The 25,989-nt window shown below is 31.9% G+C and overlaps 1 protein-coding gene across 2 annotated transcripts; it reads left to right on the top strand.

The window, feature by feature from the left end:
* Positions 1 to 852: 852 nt before the first annotated feature.
* On the top strand, positions 853 to 12,663 carry LOC143257008 (apicoplast pyruvate carrier 1-like). 2 transcript variants are annotated; one of them, XM_076515044.1, is made up of 10 exons: positions 853 to 1,259; positions 1,572 to 2,025; positions 6,357 to 6,483; positions 6,846 to 6,973; positions 7,629 to 7,743; positions 8,550 to 8,888; positions 9,180 to 9,302; positions 10,659 to 10,868; positions 11,135 to 11,234; positions 12,444 to 12,663. In XM_076515044.1, the coding sequence occupies exons 2-10, from the start codon at positions 1,766 to 1,768 to the stop codon at positions 12,533 to 12,535; spliced, it is 1,494 nt and encodes a 497-aa protein (XP_076371159.1). In that variant the 5' UTR covers positions 853 to 1,259; positions 1,572 to 1,765; the 3' UTR covers positions 12,536 to 12,663. The 2 variants fall into 2 exon arrangements, with proteins under 2 accessions (XP_076371159.1, XP_076371158.1); XM_076515043.1 differs by having other exon boundaries at positions 855 to 1,259; positions 7,617 to 7,743.
* The last annotated feature ends 13,326 nt before the right edge of the window (positions 12,664 to 25,989 follow it).

Genomic DNA, 25,989 nt, shown 5'->3' with positions numbered 1-25,989 from the left:
CGCAAATAGTCAGTGGCTACTATTAACCGAATGTTAGAATTGATTGTCTTATAATGCACACACAAAGCTTAAAATAAGAAATTATTTGGTAGTACCATGTCTGAAACCCAAGATCTTAAGTCTATACATGTAGCTTATAGTAAGCAATTTATTTGAAAAAAATGTATGTATTATATCAATTAATGAATGAATTATAATTTGTTTGTTTGGGAATTTCGCACAAAGCTACTCGAGGGCTATCTGTGCTAGCCGTCCCTAATTTAGCAGTGTAAGACTAGAGGGAAGGCAGCTAGTCATCACCACCCACCGCCAACTCTTGGGCTACTCTTTTACCAACGAAAAGTGGGATTGACCGTCACATTATCCACCCCCACGGATGGCAGGGCGAGCAAGTTTAGCGCGAGGCGGGCGCGAACCCGCGACCCTCGGATTACGAGTCGCACGCCTTACGCGTTAGGCCAATGAATTATAATCAATCATCTCCTGAGACCTCAAATATCATAAATATTCGTGTATAAATACTGTCCATATGTTTTAAGATAAATCTTTTTGATTCAATACTTTCTATAAACTGTGTCAAACATTATAATATTAGATACAACATTACAGTTACTTGTTTTTCTTATCAAACAAATTTCTGGCCTGTGCGTTTTAACATTTTTCTGTCTATTCTAGATTTGTGTACTACCATGGTTGATTCCGAACTCTTCTATTCCTAATTCAGTCGAGTTAACGTCACTAGTAATTTACAAGCCAGTTGAAACCGGTTACGTTATATTATGTACTCGATGTAACATTTATACAGCAGGATTTTTCTAATCACGTGTATATGTTACTACCACTGTCTCTTTGATAGGTTGTTTAATATGTTTTCATATCACTCTGTTATCGACAAGTTGTTGCATCACTTAGTTCTGTTCATCTATTTACATATCGTTGGATGTGTATAACTGTAAAAGTGCTAGACATATAACATGTACATTAACGATCGAAGCAACATGTTTTAAGCATAAGTCTCACATTTATATAACTGTACTTCTAAACTAACTAAATAGTGACAATTCGTACACTTAGAACATTTTTTATAACATAATGGATATAATTTCATGAGAAGTTGTTTACTTCTGAGTGCAATAATTATTTTTCGGTTTCGTATACTACGTTGTTTCACGATTATAGCATGCATTATTGAAATAGCTTAAAACTTTTTTGCCAGAATATTTGTTTGCAAAATTAAGAAAGAAATAATACCAGGAACTGTGAGTATATATTATTTATTTATACCAGTTGTGGAAATTATTTCGAAAGAGTAAGAATCTAAATTTTAAAATTTTATTTTTTAAATCTTCTCATGATAACTTCTAATTTACTAGTTTCACGAAGTTAACAAATATTTTCTATTTACGATAATTGTTCAGGTCCCACCTTAATATTTGGAGTTCATTGTTTAGCAGTTGAATAAACTTTCTTCATATGATAAGCGGCTTGTTGTTACATTTCTTTAAAATTTGTAATGCTTCACTTTGTACGTTATTTTACATTTACATGTACTGTTTATTTATATCTTGTAGGTTATTGAAATCGAATCTATTGTTCTGCAAAGATAAGCAAAGTATATATTCGTTTTCCAAAAAAAATCTAAATTTCACTTTTAGTAAAACTGTATGGTGGAATATATTGTTACCGGTATTACAAAAGCTCTTCGACAAAACAGATCATCGTTTTTATGTCTTTAGAACATTAATTGTTTAGAAAAGTTAACAGAATGAAAGTTCGACCCTACGTATCAGTAACTGGATGTTTCCTGATTTGTATGGCAATCGGTGCACTACTAACGTTTGGAAACCTCACTCCTTACTTAACTTCTTACTTGAGAAAAAGAGTCAAAAAGGACACAACATATGAAGAAACTAGCTGGATTTTCTATGCATTTATTTTCACATGTTCACTACTTTTCTTTGGAGGAAAACTAGGTTGTCTCATAGGACGTCGTCGGAGCATAATTATTGGTTCTTTTATTTTTTGGTAAGTTGTACATTTATGCATATATAGTTAATAATAATTACTGATAAAATCAATTGATACAAAGCTATTAGATTGATGGACGAAAATAATTATAATAAGACAATGAACCTGTCCATAGCCAAAGTGACACTGATGTTAAAACTAACATAGACGCCATTTGATATTTAACTGGATAAGAAGAAAAGAACACATTTTTCAGAAGTCCATGGACAATTATAAATTATTTGGGGTTTTATTAATTGAATATTTGAAAACATATATCTTCACTTTTGTGTAGTTTATGTATTTAGTGTTAATGTATATATAACCCTACATGTTCCTGTTTAGGTACTTTATGAATGATGTAAGATAATAACTTCTAATTTCATTTTGTTATACTTTTATTTATTGTTTATCTATTATTCCTTCTATTACTTAGTTCAACTATTAAGTTTTATTTATATAAATTACAAATTCACTTTTTAGCTAGAGCACGATCTACTTTTGAATCGATGTATTATGAAACTGGCACAAACTTCCTCTAGCGGTGACGTACACGTATTAATGGTTGAATAATTATGTAAATTAGCTAGATGTAATTACGTGATCTAACCTCCAAGTAAAATGTCTGTCTTGATCTTAAACTAGTTAGTTCAGTTGATGTAGTTAAAATGTGTTATTTCACATTATTACTTGATATTGATATTCATTTTGAAAGAGTTTAACTTCAGATATTTATGTATTATCTTAAAATTAAGTTTTTGTTCTTGTTCCGGTTCTTTTACTTGATTAGTTTATATATTTTAATATTTATTAACATTAATATCAATGTAGTATTTTTCACTGACGTCAGTATCATGACATGGGCTCCTAGCGAAACACATATTTGTTAATTGTGTCATTGAAAAGTGATATATTTTATATTCGAACTGTTCGATACCTTTATTTTCGATTTAGCTAGTTGTCAAAGCTCAATAAATTCTACTTTTTGGTTGTAGTTATTTTTTGACCCTGGCTGTAGCGTCTGTTTACTTTAATTAGTAACAACGTTGATTTAGATTAAAAGTAAATATAATCCTATATGATCTTGTTTATATATGTATTTTTATGGTAGTTGTCCGTGCGCTTGTGCAAAAACTAGACCCCAAAAAGAATGTGTTATATGGATAATAGGAAACCAATAGTGTTACGTAAGTGCGGTTCAGCAAGTCAAGATCTGATTTCAAACCAATAACTTGAAATCTTTGCTTTCGACAGCTGTCAAGATATAAAAGAATTCTTGTAAAATGCAAGAACTACTTGTTCATTATTATCCATTAACATTCTTTGTATTTTCTATGCATCATACATTCGTTGTTCTTAGGAATAACGAACATAAACTAATTCTTCTAAACTTTTCGAGAAAAGCAGAAAAACAAATAACGTAAGTTTAATATATTTCTATTGTTTTGAACCAAACGTACGTGTTTTTGAGTTTACGGATGAACAATTATTAAAGAAACTATCAGTTTTAAGCTATTGTTGCAAGCTATATTTTGTTTCAGAAAAAATGATGATTTATTTACAGAAATAAGAGTTATAGCGTCCATTTTGCTCTTCAGTTATTCGATCAATTAACCGTGAAAGTATACTGGTACGTTTGTAAATAAGTTAGTCTTACATAAGTTTCGGAACTTAAATTAATATATTTACGTAATTAAAACAACGTGTACAAATGAACATGGTTGAGTAAACGATTATCGAAGAATTACACTAATTAACGCTATTTTGAAAATTATTGCAATGCAATCGGACTAAAGATAGGACTAGTTACAATAATATATTTATGGAAATTATTTTGATGAAAATATAATAAACAATCAACGTTTAGTCACCTTTGAAACAAAATCAAGAAAGTGTTATATAAAATATTTAAATTAGGAAAGAGATAATGACAGGAACTATATACATATTCCAGTTTCATCATTGTCAAATATTTCCTGATTAACTTGTAGAAAATCACGATTTCTCCACCCCATCTTATGTTTGCTTGCAATTAAACTTAAAGCTACACAATGGGGTTTATGTGCTCTGCCACCCACGGGTACCGAAACCTGCATTCAGATATGCAGATCTAACTTTTACCATATTCTGAGGTCTTTAGGTATCTAGAAATCGTGAAGAAACAAGGAGTGATAAAACCAAGTACTATTTCATGGTTATCGCTTGTTGTACTTGTGAAGAAGAAGAAGAATTTATCCTCAAGGTTTTGTATGACCTGCGAGATGGTGAAGTGAGGCCAAAAGAAGGATGCCTAACCTTTGTCAGTAATTTATTATATTGGAAATGATCAACATGGGTGAAAATAATTTTCAGGATTGCACCTTAAGAATGGATATTGGAAATTGGAAACCCACGAAGCAGGTAGAGAAAAGATAGTCGTTGTATAATAAAGGGTTGTATTAATTGGTTATGTTACTATTTACATTTAGCATAGATCTTCATCAACATAAGTTATTCCAAAATATAATAAGTTTCGTTGGAATGCTGATTATGAACAAGGATTAATAATCTGGAGAAGTATGAAAATACCGAATTATTAAAAATCAACAAATTTCAAATACAAACAGTATTTTTACAACACGTACACATTAAAAATAGTACGTTGTTGTTTGCTATAGCATGGCAGAGAAATATTCAGAAAGGAGTTGTTATGTAATTTTGAAAATGCTACAAACTGTTTTACAAGATATAACTCGTTTCCATTATTAACTTCATGGAGAAAATTTAACACTTCAATCATATCACGTGATACTTAGTTCGTTTGTATTTCAGAAAGCTTAATACGAAGATTGTATTCTCAAGACGGCTGTACGGGCATTAAAACCTTAATTAAAATTAAAACCTGAAGATGAACTAAGAACATCGAAATGTTGTTCTGTATTTTATTTTAATTAAGGTTTTAATATCCTACGCAACCGTTTTGACAATACATTTTTACTTCACGTGGGTTTCTCATTATCATGAATTAATATGAAAATTGCTCATTATATTTCAATGTGTTTATTTAACAGTACACATCGCACTCGACAGAAGTATCGAAATACAGCTGGTCTGTCTCGTATACAGTGTACGAATAAAAATACAAATACTGATTTACTCTTATGCATTTATTTTAATACCAACGTTCGTTTTAGTTTGATACATGTGAGGTATATTGATGGAGTGTATTGCGCAAGTCTCGCTTCACCTCTAAATTTGTAGAAAATTCTCCAGCGTAATAATCAGCAATATATATTTTATGAAAATATAAGGGTATCTTTGAATATTGTTGCACGTTCGAGAATCTCGCCTAATTAGTGTAAAGATTAGCTCAGACACAGTAACAAAATATTGTTTGATTGCTACAGTCAGTATACTGTAAGCCTCAGAAGCTATAATTGTGATCAATGCTTATTAATCGAAAGACTACACAATTTTACCTGGAAAGTTTATAGATTTCGAATATTTCAAACCATTTGACCTCTGTGAATTAACTTTGGGTGTTAGTATCTCTACGAAGCAATCGCATAGCTTCATTAGAAAAAAAACAACAAAAACAACAACTCACGTCTGAAGAATAGAGCTAGCTAGGTTTCCCCGACAAGTGAAATGTACCTGTGCATCAACATAAAAATAATTGGCCCCCGTGGACTTGGACCTTCGACAGAAAAATCACTACCAGACCAGATATAACACTCAATACTGTTTGTAAGTTTGCACATCTCTTGAACATTACTATTACTATCATATGTAATATCTATTTGTAACAAGTTGGAGACTCGTCCGAGATAAATTACAATACGTAATAGTGAAAAGATGAAAGTACAATATAAGAACAGCCAACCTTATCGTTACCTGGAATTGACTTCGAATTATACTTTCCAAATAATAAAACACAGCACACCCAACGACTGAAGAAGCTATAACACATTCACGTAAGCGTCGTAAGGAAACAACAACAGAGATAAAGGTATTATATAGGAATATCAAGGATATTTATACTGAATAACATGATTAAAGAAATTGATGCTATAGGTTGAGAACAAAGACGGCTGTACTGTTTAGATAAAGGAACAACAATAGTGAAGATGTTTTAGAAGGAAATCTATAATACTGGTACAATGTCGGAAAAACAAAGATCAAAGTCAAATAATAGAATATTAGAGATGGTAACGTTGCCTTATCAGTTATTATATCTTTTTCAAAATCACAACGACAGCTAATATATTTTATGTTAATGGGAGTGTAATGTGTTTGTAATTTTCATAGTTCTCGTTATGAATATGATGACATATTTATTTATGTTACATAAAAAGAGAATTATTTTTCAGCATTGGTATAGCAGTGACGTACTGGAGTGTACAACATAGTCTCGTAGCTACAATAATAACTTATGGAGTGGTTGATACTATGGGCTTTGTCTGTTGTTTTGGTCATCCCATAGTAACGGCAATAGAGGCAAGTACAATACCATTGTAAACAACTCATTATAAAATGTAACTTACGAAAAATAAACTTCAGTTAAACGTTTAATTTTACTGTCCAGTTATTTAAACCGTAACATTTAACTATTTTATTTCAATAACTAAAAACATCTCTTATGAGAGTGGTCTAGTTCCTCTTTTCTTCTATGCTTTTGGGTAATTCTGTGCACATCTAAAACATTCAAAATGTGTTTGTTGATACAAATGCCTACAGCTGTCATATAATCCCACACTGTAGAGTTCATATGATATATTTATAACTTATGAGATGATATAACATTTAGTCTATACATGTAAAATATTATAACACAAAATAAACTACCAGTCTTTTCACAGTGGTTTCCCAATAACAAAGGCCTTTTGACAGGAATAGTGACTTCAGGGATAGCTTTAACTCCTATCTATATGAATAGTGTACAGACATTCTTTGTGAACCCTGGTAATCTCCAACCTGCTTCTGATGGGTAAGTTAAATACTTGTTTTAACTTATGTGATGCCTCCTGAAATAAAACACATAACATACGTTCACCTTTATTGTTCCTTATTTTACGTTTTCTTAAGAAATAATTCAAATTCTTGCTTCTCTTTCCTATTCTGTTTTGTTGAAATGGTCTCATATATTTAGAATATTTTGGAAGAACATAAACTAAATTCCATTATCATATATAATATAAAGGACTATTTCTTGATATTAATGTTAATTATTTTATTTTAGAATATAGCAGAAATAACATCTTTACATTACTTAAGTTAAAGTCCTTCTTTAATCTTGATGTTTTAGACAACGGACTGAAGAAAGTATTCAAAAGACAAGAATACAATATCGGGTAGGGAAGTAAAGCTGTCATTTTTACCCATGAATTTTGTTTATCGCTATTCTTGTGCTTGTTTCATTCTTTGTAGTGAAACACAAAGATACACAATGGACTATCTGGGATGTGCATTTTTCGGATCTAGAAACTCGGAAATGAGCCTAAGAAGTCTGTAGACTAATAGATGTACCACTAGGGGGCGGAACGCTACAACACTTTATCAATATAATGTTAAATTAATTTACAAATCAATTTACTGTTTCATTACCCATGAGTTTCCCAATATTTTCTCAGGTTTTTTTACAGCGATGAAATTATCGAGAGCGTTCCTATTTTGTTTCCGGTAATGGCAAGTGTTACTGGTGCAATTCTATTAACTGGGCTACTTATGTATCAAGAAGTACCACGAAAGTCATACCAGGTTAGAAGAATTTCATTAAAAAGTTTAATAATGGTATTGTATAATACAATGTTAATTCAAATCTTATTTTCTGAATAAGTCTGACTTACTTGCTAGTGCCAATTTTCATTAAAATGAGCTGGATTATTTCAGTCTAAATAGCAAAGTCTGTTTGGACATATGAAGAATCTCAAGCAAATTTAATAAATAATTCACTTACAATCATACGTGATTAACCTCTGGAGATATATCTTTCAAGTGGTGGCATGCTTTAAAAAGAGTGCATTATTTCAGACCTCAATATTTTAGCTTCTGCACGGATACATGTTGCTTAGTGAATGAACACAAACACAGATGGTTGTAAAATTTCTTCGCTTGTTTAATATCACTTTGATTGAAACACTTTTTAATATTTTTTGTAATAAGCGTATATTTCTGTGAAATAGTAGTGAATAATAATCAATTTATATTTCAGGTACCTTTTTCGTAATAATTAGTTTTTCCTAAAGATTTTGAATACTTTTGTTATCAAGTGTAGTGTTGTTTATTTGCATTGATCAGTGAAAATCTTGACCTCTTAGCATATACACTTGAAGACGAGAACCAGAACTGTGAAGATAATTGTTTATACTACTAAATAGAAATACTGATGAAGTTACAATATCGTTTTCTAATGAGGCTTAGCTACGATTTAATATAAACGAACTGTTGTGTTTTTTTAGGAAAACAGCGTTACTTAAAATGTCTACTTAGTCAGGTAATAAAAAAAATTATAAAAGTGGTACGTCTTTTTTCTAATATTTTATATTGTTTGTTTCTAAACTAAGGAAACAACCTTATTCATATTTCAAACAATGAAAGAAACAACATCAAGTGAAATAACTAATATGAAAGAAACGTCAAGACATTCATGTAATAAAGAAGATAGTGGACCAGTTACGAAAGACTTGGACTATACAACAACCATAAATACAGAAAAATTGTGTGCATCATTGGAACAAGCTTCATCCAATGTGAACGTTGATGACAAAGGATCGCACATTAATGGTGAAGTTAAACTTCATATGTCACCAAAAGAAGCTCTGAAAATGAAGGAATTTTATCTTTTATCGACTGTTTGTATTTGTTCATATTACCCATATATGATTTTTAATGTTTTATATAAGGTAAGTATATTAATTTAATACAAGTTTATTTTCACGAAGAATCATTTGAAGTTATTACTATAAAACTTTTAACTTCCGAAACTACGATTTACATTAAAAATAATGTTATTGTTATCATAAACTATCTTGAGATTCGACTTGGACCAAGAACATTAATTGTAGTGTTGAAAACTCACATAAACTAAAAACTTGTTATAAACTACGTTCCAACATCAAGAATATGTTGACTCTCACGGGAGTGATGAAACAAAGATCTTTTCTACTTCAAAAAAACTTTTAATTGGTTTTCAGACATATGGACAGACGTTTATCCAAGATGACACGTTTCTGTCTACCATTGGTTCTGTAGCTGGAGCTCTTCATGCCCTCAGCCGTGTGATTGTTGGCTTAATTCAGGACAAACTATCTTACAAGGTAATTATGTGTAAATTGATGCGACTGAAGTTATTTTATTACAAAAATAATATTTGTTGTGCAAACTGTATACAATCTTCAGTGCTCAATGGTAAACTAAAAAGCTGTTATGTTTTACAATTCAAATATTGTGAAAGTGAACTAAATGACAATTTACGTTTTGAGGTTAAATAACTATCGATATTTATCCAATTTATAATACTTGTCAACATAATTGATATATAAAGTTTCCTTCTTTTAGTACAAAATATTTTAATAGACAAACAACAACACAATTTACTATAACGGTCATTACAAACCTGTATACAAAAGTCTAATAAACTTACAATTGTATGTCTTCATTTTATTTAATCTAAAACTTTGTTGATATCTTATCGAGGGTTCACGATGAAAAAGTTAAATTCGTGTCGAGGAAGATAGAATTCACTTAACAGTGAGCAAGACATCTCTACATCTTTCGCTGACACACGTCCAGTTTTACAGCTGAACTTATATAATGTCCTTTTAAAAATTGTAATATCCAGTGTGAATAAGATGAAGCTAAACGGATTGTAATATTCGAAACTTGTAAACGTTTCTAGTCAGATATATTAAATCAGTAATATTCACTGTTTTGGCGCGCGTGTTTGTTACATTTATATACTTGAGGATATTTTCTAGAAACGTCAATATGCACGGCAAAATAGACGATACACCTGTGTTTACGTAAACACATATGTTGTTGATTCTTACAGTCAATAATTATTTACAGTTTTAGTGAATTGGTGGGAATTTTGTAATACAGATTTAACAGGATAAGATATACACACTTCTAAATATTAAATTAATTAAACAATCTTCGACAACAAATATGTATTTCATAGTAAATTCATCACAGAGCCTACAAAAATAAAATTAGGGACCTGATCTCTGCCTTGAGAACAGCATAACCATTTGTTTGCTTTACTGGTAAAACGAAAACGTATTTCAATAATAATACTCAGAAATATGGAAACAGTGAAAATAGGTTTGAAAAAATAAAAAAACGCTTGAAACTGTTTAAAATAAGTAAATGTAATGCACGGAATAGGATTATCCAAATAATGTTAACCCACATATCTAATCAGTCGATTAAACAAGTACTCGGTATAGTTTCTTCAAACTTAAATAAAAAGATACATGAAGAAATATAAATTTAACTCAAAATGAGTATATAATAACATACACATAGAGTAAAAACTATCTTTGATTTATATATTATAAACTCTTTCATTGTTTATCAACATGTTCTTCAGGTTTATTGTATTATTTAACTTTTTTTTTAATTTAGTAACACAGAATTGCAGTATATGTTTAAATATATGCATAAATCCTCAGCTAACGATTCTCCTGTTACTGGGTATAAAGACAGTATTGCTGTTCACTCTAGTAGCGACACCTTATGGGGGAAAAGTGATGTACGTGATCTGGATTTGTGGGCTCTTCACGACATTTCCCCTTGTTTTTGTTTGTATTCCGGCTGCTGTTGCTGAAATTTTTGGAACGAAATACACTGCTGAAATTTTTGGAATGGTGTTCTTCACCTCAGTAAGTGTAGAGCAAGGATTACTAACATGTTGATAAAAACACCATAATATCAATAATTTTATTACCGAATAGTAAATTAGCAGATACTCATGTAAATGTTTCTTAAATGTTAAGTTTGTTTAAAAACCAACTCTCTTACTAAAGGTTTAGTTACATGAAATAAATGTTATATTCTAGATTTGAAAATATCATAAAAAAGTTGATGGCTTGCTACAATATATAAACTGTTTGAACTTTAATTTAGTTCATGTTTTTTTCTATTCCAGACAGCTTCTTCCTTTCTCTTGCCTCTAGTTCTCCATCATGTTATTCCTTCTTTAGGATGGTTTGTTACGTTTTGTATCACAGCATCTATTTCATTCATAGGTCAGAATCAACTCTTCTTATTTCATGGATGACTTCTTATTTTCATGATTTCTTTCATTAGTACTTTTCTTTTATATATGACATCAAATTATATAACCTTGAGAATGAAACATGACCTTATTTGTAAAATTTACTGTCAAAACAGAATTATCTAGGTCGTGGTAGGGACGTCAACTCGTAATCCGAGGGTCGCGGCTTCAAATCCCCGTCACACTAATATATACATGCCCTTTCAGCCGTGGGAGCGTAATAATGTGCGGTCAGTCGCACTAATCGTTGGTAAAATAGTAGCCCTAGATTTGTTAATGGATGGTGATTACTAGTTGCCTACCTCTGGTCTTACACTACTAAATTAGGGATCGCTAGCTCAGGTAGCCCTTGTGTAGCTTCTACGAAATTTAAAAACAAGCAAACTTATAAATATCTCACACATACTCGTATAAGAAATGAGAAAAAAATATAATATATTTTTCTATACTTTATGTTGATGTTTCAATAAAAATTGTTATTATGAAGGAAAATAAACTTGAATACATGTGTGCCTCATGAATCGACTGAGCTATTTTATTTTTATTGTGGTTAAAACTATCGAAATCTGAAACATCCAAGATCAAGAAAAAACTTTATGTTATACGTATCCCAACTAGGTTAATAACCTTTGGTTTTCAGTTGATATGGTTACTTATATTACACTATTCTGTATGGTATAGCTATAATTGTAATAAATATGTTAAACAAAATGTTATATGTATACCAAATAGACTAAATGTCTTTTGCTACTGAGTGAAAAGTGTCGTCGTCGACTGATAAGACAGACATTAGTTAGTTGAAATACAATTTTTTTTATGGAAAAATAATAATGGTAATAATATGTTCAACATAAGGTGGTTGAAATACTATAAATAATCCTCTTCTTAGATAAAGTCTAAAGCAGGAAATGTAAAAAAAAAAAGCAGTATTAAAATTTTTTCTAAGTCTAATACTGTTGTCTTGAGATAAATATAATTATTAAAATTAGTTCAGTTACTCAGATGATTCATAATGAGTGTCATTGTATATTGATTGTGAGATTGGTTCAGTTTTGTACAAGTTATTCATTCAAAATAAATTATAATAAAACAGTTAATTTATAATGAACGTTAATTTTGTTATTGTGAAAAGACATGGATCATTTAATTTTATACTTTTACTTTTTTTGTCCTTTTACAGGGATACTTGTGACAATATTTTATCCTGAAGCTCATCGTACACAACCATTATTATCATGTAGTTTCGATGGAGTCAAAGAAGAGGCTTGTTAAGGAACTGTTGAATATCAGAAGTGAATTTCTGAATAATCTTACTACTCAGATGTTAATAAATTGAAACTTGAATACAACATCCACTTTTGGGGTAATAATAAAGTATCATCATGTTTTTTTCTCTATAACAGCATAGTGACACAAAGATGTTTATTCAGTCTCTTCAATACAGTCTTCACTTCTTATGTAATATTTACGAAAAAGTATCTTAATATTTTTTTAAAGTTATAAATGGAAATGTCTCGTAAAACTTTAATTAAGTTTTTGAAAGTTATGCGAATACTCTTCATGCAGCATTCACTGACACTGATAAAGTTGTCAGGGATATGTTTGATGTTTTTCTTGTGGTGAAACTGTTATCACTTCTGAAAAACTTTGTATTCTTCTATAATTTGTGGATCTTGAAAAATTGAGCATTTTAATACAAATATGTACTCAGTTCTATCTCCACTTATTAATATTTGTTCATAATCAACACTAAAAAAACATTTATTGGGTTTTCCAAATAATTTATGTAGATGATGAACTATGTTAAGAATGATTTTAGGCAACGAAAATAGTGACAGCATAATGTAGAAATACTTTTACTTCACCCAATCTTTGGTATTGGACAATAATAAAGACATTCGATCCAAAATAGAACTATGGACACTCCCTCTTTGCTGACTTATTTTAGTCAACTAGAATCTAAATACAATGAGGTTCTAACTGTAATATTTATTGTTTATCTATTATTGGTTGGTAATTCCTATTTCAGCCTGTAATTAAGCCTTTTACAGGAACTACATAATATCAAGAGAAAGTCTAAGAAATATTTTTTCTAGTTACCTGACGATTTGATATCAGGCTTTCTATAATACATTTTCGATCACTCATGATTACACCTGATATTCTATGATATACTACCTGCACAATTTCACGTGTTACAATGTCCTATCCTAACATTACTCGATGTTTGTGGTCTTCGCCTTTTGTGTTCGTGACCCCAGTGATGACGTTTTTATTTTTTGAGTCCACGGAAACTCATTCAACCATTAATCTCTTAGAACGTACTGCAGAGTTTGGTTAAACTATGGCCCAATCACCAGAAGAAAGTTTATTCCTCGTAAGTCCTGAAATTAGTCCAATGGTAAACGATATGTTTAATAATTTTCACTTCGAAACTACAATCGACTGCAACAGAAGATTGTGTTTCACAATCTTTTCACAACTTTTGTGAAAATGTATCATCATCAATTAAATATCAAATGATGTCTCCGTGTTGTTATACACATTAGTTTGGCTTTAAGTATTTACAGGTATATTGCAAAATACAATCATTTGTATTTATAAACCTAACAGTATTTTTAGAATTGTTTTTAACAGCTACTGTTATTAAATACGTACTTTTAAATACACACCTTACGCATACGGATATTAGCATACAAAACCTTCACAAACAAGAACGTATGAGATTGCGACTCCATAAAACTAATAATTAAACCCGGTTTTTAGCGCTGGGAGTCTACAGACATACCACTGCGCCACTTGGGGCTGTAACATGTTTATGTTGGCATTTTCTTTTTGTTATCAACTAATGATGAATGACTCGGCAGAATTAGGGACAGAATAGTTCGAAATGAAATATAGTAGTACGGAACTCTAGAACAGACACAGAAGTGTGAAAACGTAGCCAACAATTACACAGTTGCTTCTTTTTATATGAGTTGAAGGAACAAGAAATTACTTTACTATCATATTTAGGACTATAATGTGTATTAGGTATATGTTTAAATGCTTATACCGATAAGTTTCGGAAATTGTTAACCATGGTGGTCACAGTACAAATAGCTCATATGCATCTTTGTTTTTAAGTAAACAATGCATGTTTAAGATAAACTTAAAACTTCAATATCTGTGTCACAATTTTATTTTATTTTATTTTTGAGACAATTTAACATAAACGTATGTGCAGCAACACTAGCCTTACCGAAAGACGTGTTTCAACAATGAACATAACACATTTTGTCCTGAAACAAATTACATATATTAATTGTTATCGATATAAAGACAATAATATGATCGATAAAAATTCAATTGCGAGAAGTCTGTTCTTCAAAATTAGTGAATGTCATTTTTATTGTGTGCACAAGATATCGATGTTTTGAAAAATAAACATATGCTCATCAGAGATACACTGTTTTCGTTTGGGAAATTTTGTGTTTGGACGTGGCCTAGTGGTTTGTGTGCTTATGAAAGCAATTTAGGTTATTAAAATTAAAAATAATATTGTGGCTAAAATTACGATAAGAAACGTTTCATCGATTTCGAATAAGTTTAAGACCCACAGTTTATTGGCACGTTTCTCTAATGCTTTTTCAACTGATGGTTCTAACAAAGAAAAGCATCATTCAACGGATCTCCTGCTGCTAAATTTATGTCATAACGTAGCTGAACCACATCAGGTGCGGGGCCCCATGTAGCAGGTTAATCTGATACACAGTGCATTAAGAGGCTACACTTCTAATTAAAATCTAGTGTTAACTTATGTTCTTCTTGATATTTCAGCGATGCCTTATTTACATATAATTATATTAAACATTACCTTACATTGGAAATATTTATTACTATATAATCATTGATAACCAAACGTTGCACATTAACTACAAGATGTTGCAATTTGGCTGACTACATTTATTCAGCCAATAAGTTATAGTGTTACCAGAATAACTTCGTAATTCAAAGGTTTCTTTTATAAGCATTAACAATCGTCTGAAGCAACAGATAACTTATATATTTCTGTATCTCAATAAATATGATCTACTTTTATTCATGATATCTTTACTTGTAATATAGTTTGTATTCGTCAGTATCACAGAATGCAGACAATACTCCGTTTTTAATGACTTCTGCCTCTGTGGGCAAGAGAATTATGCTAAAAGATTCGAAGCATTTTATGTTGACGATTTATGAATCATATTCAAGCATTCTGAGCCGTATAGAAATACATTGTGTTATATTTTTCAAACCTTAAGATTAAATGTCGTAGGATTTTACACAAAAGCTCTCTATATGTGCTGTCGAAATTCTTTAACACGTTGGCTCTCAAGTTTATTTTGCCTATACTTTCCAATGTCCCACTAGTTATTCCAGAGTTACCTTTTTTTTTAGGAATAATGTGCATGTAGCCATTGTATCCCAGCCAATATGTGGCTCCATGAAATGGAAATAGAGCACAACTCACTGGTGGTTTGTGTGGAAGCCAATGTGTTAAAAGTCTATGAAGACCACATATGACACGCTGTTACACTTCGTATTTCACTCCAAAATTAGTCATAATATGAAACTCTGATGTATGCATGACATTTCTTTTCTAAAACTAACTTTGCCCAGAAGTATGATTTCTGTTATTGCTGCTGATATTTGTAATGATGATGTGACTAAAACATTTGTTAATGAGGGATAAGTGTGTTGTATAAAACCAGTTGGTGGATTATTTATAGTGATTAACTTTCTTTAGCTACTTAATAATGAGTTTTGTCTTGCACTTCATTGGTGTTTGTTCATGGATCAATATTTTATGAAAGGCCTTGCATAAATGTTGTTATTTTCTCATCCTCAGCTCTCAGAAGCTGTAACAAGACTTAAACGTCTACAGGTTTCTTTAGTTTCTAGCTTCTAACCTTGTCTTTAATACTGTTTGTCTGCACGAGACCCTTCTGACTGATGCTTTACTTTCGTTAGAACCAGCTTAACACTTCTAAAAAGGTAACAGTGTTTCTATTCACCTTATGCACATAATAGAAATGGCCTTCCTTCATTTTGGAACATGATCTATAGAAATGGGTAAACAGTTGGTTTCTAAAAGTCGCTGCTGTTAGCCGAATTTTAGAACTGATTTTCTTATAAGGCACACTTACAACTCCCATCTTCATGAACCCTAGTAATCTTTAATTTGCTCCTTATGGTTAAGTTACAAGTTTTAGTAAATGTACCTGATGTTTATTGCACTATAATAATCACAACTAATTTCAACTTTCTAGTATCTTATTTTGCTTTTTATTCAAAATAGTTGTTGCTTTTATTTTAGGTAATATTCATTCATTTTATTGGTTATAATTCTTTAGAATATCTCGAAAGTGGATAATCTAGATTATATTAACGAACATTAAATATTTTACATTACTGATTAATGTTAGTATTATTTATTAGAGAGCTTACATGAAAGAAGACTTTCAAATTACTTAAGTTATCATTCTTAAAAAGCACCAATTAAGGCCTAATCATTTATCAATGGTTATGAATAAATAATGTTTTTAGGTTTTTAGTCTTTTCACTGAAATATTTCCAAACTTTAAGAAAACCCTTTAAAGTATTCTCAATAGTTTTATATGTTCAAACATTATTTATTCATATTTTATTAAACTTACCGAACCAAGAAATTTTGAAAGTTGAAACTAGCTAAACAATATTTCAGTTAATAAACTGGAGTGAGGTGTTTTAAAGACAAAATTATATCTCATTTACCAATGGTTTAATCTACTACTACCTTCTTGTTTTATCATTATTTCGAATATTGGTTTTTACTGAGAGAAGTCCGCATAATCACGGTTGTCCCGCTGTGGGGGAGGCCTCCCAGTGTCATAACTTAATGTCTATGAACATAAAATACTAGAATTCAGGTGGGCAGAGCATATATAGTTCATTTCGTATCAAACAGACGCACTACAGGAAGGCAAGTATAAATTTCTCATCATACGTTTGTTTCAATATTCTGTTTGTTACAATAAAATATTTATATTACTGAAGTTAAAGTGTTCTGAAAAAAGCACAAAACACTCTAAAATAATGGATTGCTCCTGCTCTAAAATAAAAGTTTAAATTACTAGACTCAAAGTAGGGAACCTAACTAATGCCTTTGAAAATCATTGATGTAGTATTAAGTTAATTCACAAACCAATTTACTTTTCACCAACGAGTAAACTTTCAATACTTTATCAGGTTCGTCAATAGCGATTAAATTTTAGAAAGTGTTCCGGTTTTCTTTTTTGATAACGGCAAGTGTTACTGATGCAATTCTACTGATTGGGCAGCTTATGTACCGAGAATTACTCCGAGACTCAAATCAGATTAAAGAAATTTGATTAAAATAAACTTTAGACGACAAAGTAAATTCGTATTACATCATCTAAAAAAGTCTGACTTAGTTACTAGTGACAGTTTTCGTTAAAAGGAGCTGGGATTAGTTTAGTATAAATAGTAAGGTTTGTGTTTGTTTTGTTCAATTTCGCGCAAAGCTACTCAAGGGCTATCTGCGTTAGCCGTCCCTAATTTAGCACTGTAAGACTACAGGGAAAGCAGCTAGTCAGAATCACCTACCGCTAACTCTTGGGCTACTCTTTTACCAACGAATAGTGGGATTGACCGTCACATTATAACGCCACAACAGCTGAAAGGGCGATCATGTTTGGTGCGACGGGGATTCGAACTCGCGACTCGTGGGTTACGAGTCGAACGTCTTAACACACATGGCCATGCCGGGCCTATGGTTTGTGTAAAGATATTATGAATTTGAAACACATTGTATGAAAAATTCAGTTGTAATTACACCTCTCAAAGTATGTCATCTTAATAATGACATGCTCTCAGTTTAACTACGTTATATCGAAATTCGATATTTTAACTTCTGCTGGGAGACATGTTAGTTACATATTGAACACAAGGCTAGATGACTGATAATCATATAATCATGAAAAACATGAATATACTTAATTCTTTTCTATGCCAAATGATAAAAGTAGAAGTATTTTCTTGTTTCAATTACATTGTCGAAAATGCTTCACCACTCCCATAAACTCTTTTTGGAATGAGCGTAAGAGTTTTTTTTTTTTAATAGTGGTAAGTACCACTATTATATATCTTCCAAGTATGTTTTATTAATAAAACTTGTTCTTTTGTTTCTTCTCCAGCATTCTGACTGATTTTGTGAACAAGTGTGATGTTACTTTTTGTTCAGTAGAAATATTTACATTTTCAGATACACACTTAAAGATGTAAGCAATTGTATTCATATTTTTAACACAAGAAGAAACAATATCTAGTGAGATAACTACTGTATACGCAACGTGAATACAATCGTGTTGTAAAGAACTCAGTGAATCAATTACGAAAGACGTAGACTGTAGAAAAACAATGAAAAACGAATAATTAGATTCAGTCAGTGTGAGTGTTAATAACGCAAAACCGTTCAGTAATGGTGAAATTCAACTTTATGTGTAACCAGAAAAGCTATGAAAATGAAATAATTTTATCTTTTTATAGCCGTTTTTTATTTGTTGATATTACCCATTCATGATTGTGAAATTTTTTATTAGTTAAGTAGATGCAATTATTGGTAGCTTATTTCTTCCTAGGATCATAAAATTTTCTAAATGTCGAAACTGTGACTTACGTAAAAATTAATATTATTCTCATTACAAACCACCTTGAAAAAAGAAATGGAACTAAATAATTAAGTATGAAAATATTGATTTGATCATTGTGTTCAAATATAATATAAAATAAGAAGAACTTGTAGTTACAAACAAAGTACCAACAACAACGAGGTTGCATTGAGACACTTTTTTCAGAGTGGGTAAAGAAAATTGTTTTATAGTTTAGAAATACTTTCTTACTTTTTGTCAGACATACGGACAGACGCTTGCATCAGATGATACGTTTTTGTCTATCATTGGTTCGGTAGCTGGAGCTGTTCATGCCCTAAGCCGAGTTATTTTGAGATTAATTTAAGATAAACTATCTTACAAGGTAAATATGTATAAAGTGAAGTGACTTAGATTGTTACTAATAATCGTTAAAACAGTATTTGGTGCATAAATTTGGTGTTATTTTTGTTCATAAGGATGATTGTGTCTAATTTTGTACCTGAAACCACACGTACACAACCATTAATATCAAGTAGGTTTGATACAGAGAAATAACGGACTTGTTACGGAGCTATTTGTTGGTTGGTTGTTTAGTGTTTGTTAGCACAAAGCAACTTGGCTATCTGCGCCAAACAGCCGGTAAAAGGATGAAGAGTAAAATATGTAAAAAATGTTGTTGTTGTTGTTTTGAATTAAGGAAAAAGCTACACAATGGGCGATCTGTGCTCTGCCCACCACGGGTATCAAAACCAGGATTTTAGCGTTGTACGTTCGCAGACATACCGCTCAGTCATTGGGGATATATAAATAAAAATGAATCGTGCTAAAACATCCAATTTTTGGATTAAAGTTTTAAATAGAGTTAAAAAGACTAATGGCCTTAAAATTGTAAAACACAACTGAGATGGACATTATCACCCTCACCAGTAACACTGACCAAAATCAAGGGTGAACCCACCTTAAAAATATGTATAAAATGGAGCCGCCGCTCTCGATCTTAACGACAGCATGACAGTAAAATGTGTGCTATTGTAACTTGAGTGCATGAGTACCAGATAACAGAAATTGGTGAGTTGAAAAACTATGACCAATGGTTAGCCTAACAAGAATAACTTCCTTCTTCCGATCCTTATGGAAGCAAGACAGCGAAAGAGTAATAGAAAGTTGTATTTGGAAAATATTATTATTATGTTGCTCACTCCAAGTTTGCTGCCAACTGGCGTGGAGAGGAGTCTTGAATACAAGATCATAGTCCATATGTGCGAAAGTCACCGTGGTGATAGTACCAAAGCAGACTGATCAAGCTGCTATGTCAACGAGCTCGTTCCCGTTAATATCAGCGTGGCCTGGTATCCATATAAAACTGGATAGAAGTGGAAAATAAAGAGAAATGAGCCAATTGGTTTTGAATATCGACGAGAACAGGGTGAAAATTGACATGAAGCGATTCCAGGGCTAACAGAGAGCTAAGTTAATCGATATAAATAGTACAGTTTGTTTACTGCATAGCTTCTATGTGATCCAGAGCAAGGGAAACGGCGTACAATTCGGCAGTGAATACAGAAACTGTAGAGAGATTGTGCTGCGTTTGCAACAACCGAATTACAGCAAACCATGGCAGAGCCCACAGAGTCACCTGATTTCAAAGCATCTGTATATATGGGAATGGGATCGAAAGATGTTCGGCTAATAGAATGCGATACTTCCAATCAGGAGTATCTTCCTTATTCAGATGACTCGAAGAAAGGTCATATCTGGGTATAGTAATTAGTCATAGTAGGATCGGCTGATCTGTGGATACTGCTATGCCATCCAAAGGTAGACTTAATTCATACAACTGCATTTGGATATGAAGGCTAAAAGGAAGAACGCCAGACCATCTATTATAAAATCGTGTGGCCTATTGAAGAAGGAAAAGACAATGCCATGCTGTGGTAAAGATCGAAGTTTTGAATCAAACATTAAAGACAGTTATAACGAAGAAGGTATAGCGGGAGTTTATGAGACTCAATGTACAAACTCTGCACTCAAGAAGTGTGGATGGTCTCTGTGCAGAGCCGAAGCCCCTGATGGTGAATAGAGTCTAACATTTTCAAGTCCGAGATCCTGGCAGTGCCATAGACCAGAGATACATTGTTGTGTTGGATCAACTAAGGATGCGATAGAGTTTTAGCATGGAACATCGATCCGCTCCAAAAGAGGTGGAAGAGAGGACATGCCTGATGTGTGGAATAAAGGCCACCTTACGTTCAAAGATAAGCCCAAGAACTTTGCCTCAGGGACCACGGGATGCACAACTTCACCAATATGGAGTTCAGAATCAGAGTGAATAACCTGTTGACGGCAAATGTGCAAGCACATTGTTGTGGAGAAAAAGAGAGAGGTTAAAAATGTTTGCTGTGGTCCACTTCAGTAAATAATTAAGGGTACTCTGTAGCTACCACTCAATAAACCTCATCTTCGACGACTGACGAGATGTGGAAGTTGCTGACAAAGAGACCATTTGCAACTGTAGAGGGTAGTTGTCAACAGATGCCATTAATCTTAAAATTAAAAGTGTGACACTCAAGACACAGCCCTGATGGATTCCAAGTTCCTGTGGGAAAGAATGGGAAAGTTCGAAATCACAAGAATCTGGAATCGCTGGTTCATTAAAAAATGTTTAATAAAATTGGAAAATTGCCACGAATGACATACAAGCGAAGGTTTCGCAAGATGCCATACCTCCACGTTGTATCATAAGGTTTCTCAAGGTACAAAAATACAAAAATAAAATGTCATCACTTGAAAAGGGCTTTGCCGATTGATGTTTCAAGTCGAATAAGGTGGTACATGGTGGAACACTGTCTCCGGAACCCACTCTGAGTGGGTGAGATGAGGTTGTTTGATTCGAGGAAAAACAAGACGAGCATTAACCATTCTCTCTAAAAACCTTACATAGACAGCTCGTCAAAGCAATTGAACGGAAGTTCAAAGGAATCTTGGGATCCTTCCCAGGTTTAGGAAAATGAAGTACAATAGCATGGCGCCAGGCTTCAGGAAAAACATTTTCCTGCCAAATCCGGTTAAAAACAACCAGAAGAATAACAAGAGAGACAGGAGAGAAATGGCGAAACATCATGTAAAGAATTGTATCAGGTCCGACTGATGTACTTCCAGACCAATGAGGAGCAAGTTCAAGTTCCATTAGTGTAAGGGGCTATTATAGTCATAGAAACGATCAGCTAAAAAGGAAAAAGACGATCACTTTGCCCGAGTTTTGATGGCTAAGAAGATGGGAAAAGAAGCGGAAGTGCTAAATGCATAAGGAAAGCTTTTGCTGAGAGTATTGGAGATGCTCTGGCCATCAGCAACTTCCTGACCATCAGGAAGAAAAAGATCGAAAGGGTGCAAAAGTATAACGTCCACTAATCTTCCAAATCTTGCTCCATATGAATTTGGAGCTGGTGGTAGAAGAGATGCTAGAGATGTATTTAATCCAAGATTCCTTCTGGCATGACATCTGATCTGTCAAGCATGTGCATGGGCTTGCTGAAATGCAATGCGGTTCAAAAATGTGAGATACCTTCGAAAGGTAACCCAAGCTCGTTTTTTAGCTTTTTTATCATGTAGTGGGTAAAATTTCACCAAGAATAAGGATATTGTGCCAAACATGTCGAGATTTTAGGAATACAGTAAGCAACTATCTGGACAATACAGTCAGTTACTGCTTCCACACAGTTATCTATCGATGGCTTACACACGATGGCAGGATCAAGTTCGAAAAGAGTGGTGAAAGAAGGCCAGCTGGCCTTGTAAAACTTCTATTGAAGTTTTGTAAAACAGTGCTGTTTCTTACGTATCTCATGAAAAACAAACTGGTATTGTAAAATGTTTCACGACAAATATTCACTGAATTACTGAAATGTGCTCTGATGGCTTCATGCAATATGGAAACTTAAAGAAAACTGAGGCTAGATGTGTTTATTTTATAACGACCAGGCATGTTTTCAGTAAGGTGTATAAAACTAGATGAGACGATATAGTGAAAGGTTGAAAAATGAAATAATTTTCACCAGGTAGTAGCTGTTTACCTTCATTAAACTTCTTCAGCAATTATCATTACACATCATATAAAAACGTTGCTACAAAAGAATTGAAAGTAAGTGTTTTGCAAGTGTATAACTCACTATACTAATAACACGTTTTGAAGATAAAATCATAGCAACTCATAGCTTTAGAGAACTTTATAGATTCTTAGCTAAAAGATGCCATACATTATAAACCTAGTGACGATGTAACTTTTTGGCTCTTTAGTGATTTTTATCTTTTTATGTTGAGTAACATAACCGTTAAATAATAAATCCTTTTGGGATAGATTGAAAGTCACAAAATCGATATGAAATAATCTATTAAAGTATTAAACGAGTGTTTAATAAAATAGGATATGAAAGTACTGAGAATCTATTCAATACCTAACTCCTCCATTGTGTAATATGTGGATAATAATTATGAAACCACTGAATTGAACTGAAATTCGATATTTTTTATTGAATTTTATGTGTAGTATTTAATAGCTTTTTATATTTTTAATTTATTACTGAAATGTGTCTTCAGATATATCTGAATATCTTTAACAAACCTGAATGTTCCTTTGATATGTGAAAGTCACTAGTGTTGTAATCTTTACTTTAACGTTTAAAATATTCTTAATTATAGCTAAAGAATTATTCCAAACCTTGGAATTTTCAAAATCATTTATATGCACGAAAGTTGTTGTTTTGAATTCAATACAAAGCTACACAATGGGCTTTCTTTGCTCTTGTCATCACGGATATCGAAACCCGGTTTTTAGCGTTGTAAATCCGCAGACATACCGCTGAGCCACTGGGGGACATGTATGAATGTAGTATCTGAAGAGAAACAATATTAATAAAGAATAGTAATTCCTATAGATGATTTATGATATTTTAATTTCTTATGTATTTCTGTTTTTGCTAAGTAGTCCACTCCATTATTCTCTAACCTATTAAGTACGCCCATATTTTGTACCTAAAACTGTGAAACACTTTGACAGTTTTGCAAAACATTTTCACAGGAAATAAACAGAAAAATGTTATTTGTCTCAGTGACAATGGTACGTCTTTTTCATGAGTAACATATTTTATTTATTCTGAAACAATAACCACTGTGGCGAATTTACTAATATATATTTATTTTAATATCGATATTTGTTTAAGTTAAGTATATGTATACTGATGAATGCATGAAACTTATACTATTAAATGTGTTTTGTGAAATTCCAGCCTCTTCACAAATATTGTAGAAGAATCACGAAAACCCTAGATTATCATCAGTATTGTTGGGTCAGTGTAATTTCTATAAATTCGCCTATCATTTATGCAACGTCACCAATGTGAGGCGTCAAGAACAGTGTGTATTGTCGGTTTGCTATCGGTAGAATGCTATTAATCTCGGAAGTTATAATTGTGAGTAACACTTATTAATTGGGAAATTATAAATATTTCACAGTTTACGTTTATAGATATCAAACTTTACAAATAATTAAATAACAAAGGGTTATGTTCAAATGTTATTATTTTAGAAAAAATTATATAACTTAAAGTTTCGAATCTTCGTTATACCAAACTTGCTCGACCTTTGGGGACTTTATAATATTCAGTCAATCCCACTATTTGTTGGTAAAAAAGTAGCTTAATATTTGGGGTGGGTGGTGATTACTAGCTACCTTTTCTCTAGTCTTACACTGCTAAATCATGGAAAGCTAGTGCAGGTAGACCTCGTTTAGCTTTGTGCAAAAGTTCAACAAACAAACTTCAGCGGTTAAAAACTCACGTGTGATTGACGAAAAGCTAGCTAACATGTACTCGTTTTTTGATGTCAATTACTTACATATCATAAGGGACAAAAAACGTAACTTTAAAGGTCACTTCCAGTTTTCCTTTTGCTAGAACTTTATTTCCACATGCTGTTTGTACCAATCTCCTCATTTTTATCTTTCAAAGAAACATCTCATTTTAATTTAGTATGAACATATGCAGGTAGAACCATTTCAACCAGTATATAACAAGGATTCTCATCAATAAGCTCTTAGAATGTTTTCCTAAAATAATGAACTTTTTTATTTGGGTTAGGAGAATTATTTCTTCCTTAACTTTGCCTCAATAAATCCAGCTAATTTCTGTTTCATTGATATCTTATTAGCTCTAAGTTGTTTCCTTTATTGTATTGAGTTCTGTATCCTTGACTTAACACCATCTTTAGTCCCTATAGTATTTTTTTGGTATCATTTGAGAGCTTTCGTTTCATCAGAGTACCCATCTGAAATTTTCGGCAATATGTTCCTTTACGTTGGATTTAAAACATATATTTTGTTACTTATTTCCTCTATTTGGCTTATATATCAATATAATTAAGTCTTTCAGTTATTCTAAGGAGAGTTGATGTTTAAATACTGCAGGATCTCATTATTCCTGTAACTTCTATATGATACATTCTTTAGTTGATCTGCGACTTTAACTGATTATTGTTTTGTAGTCAACAGTAGAACTTTCTTTTAAGACATATGTTTACTTTGTTTCAGTCTGCTACAAACATCATCTTCTGCTATGTTATTTGTAAACTAAAATCAATTATTTTATTAGAATCGTTCAAATAGGATATTTAGGTACTTATTTAGGCATTTAAAATATCCATCGCAATGCGTAGTTTGACAACTCTGTGAAACTATTAACTTTAAATCGACGCTGAAATCATTATTGAATAGATAAATGTGTCAACTTTGCGATATGCTCTAGATTATTTGACTTTTTTTATTGCAGCTTTAATTGTATGTTTGCATGGTCTTAAAACCACATTGTATGGAACAAAAAGATTATGTTAGTTTCTAATAAACGAGTAATCTTTGAAAATAATACACCAAGATTTTAGTACATAGAGAAAATTAAACTTCTAATAATTATATTCAAACTTCCAACTAAAATTTCTGTATTGAAATATATTAATATTATGACTTATTTGTAGAGTCAGAAAAACACACTGAAGTGATTA

Source organism: Tachypleus tridentatus, chromosome 7 (genome assembly GCF_004210375.1).
Source record: "Tachypleus tridentatus isolate NWPU-2018 chromosome 7, ASM421037v1, whole genome shotgun sequence".
Taxonomy (NCBI): domain Eukaryota; kingdom Metazoa; phylum Arthropoda; class Merostomata; order Xiphosura; family Limulidae; genus Tachypleus; species Tachypleus tridentatus.
This window is presented reverse-complemented; position numbering and strand designations above follow the sequence as displayed.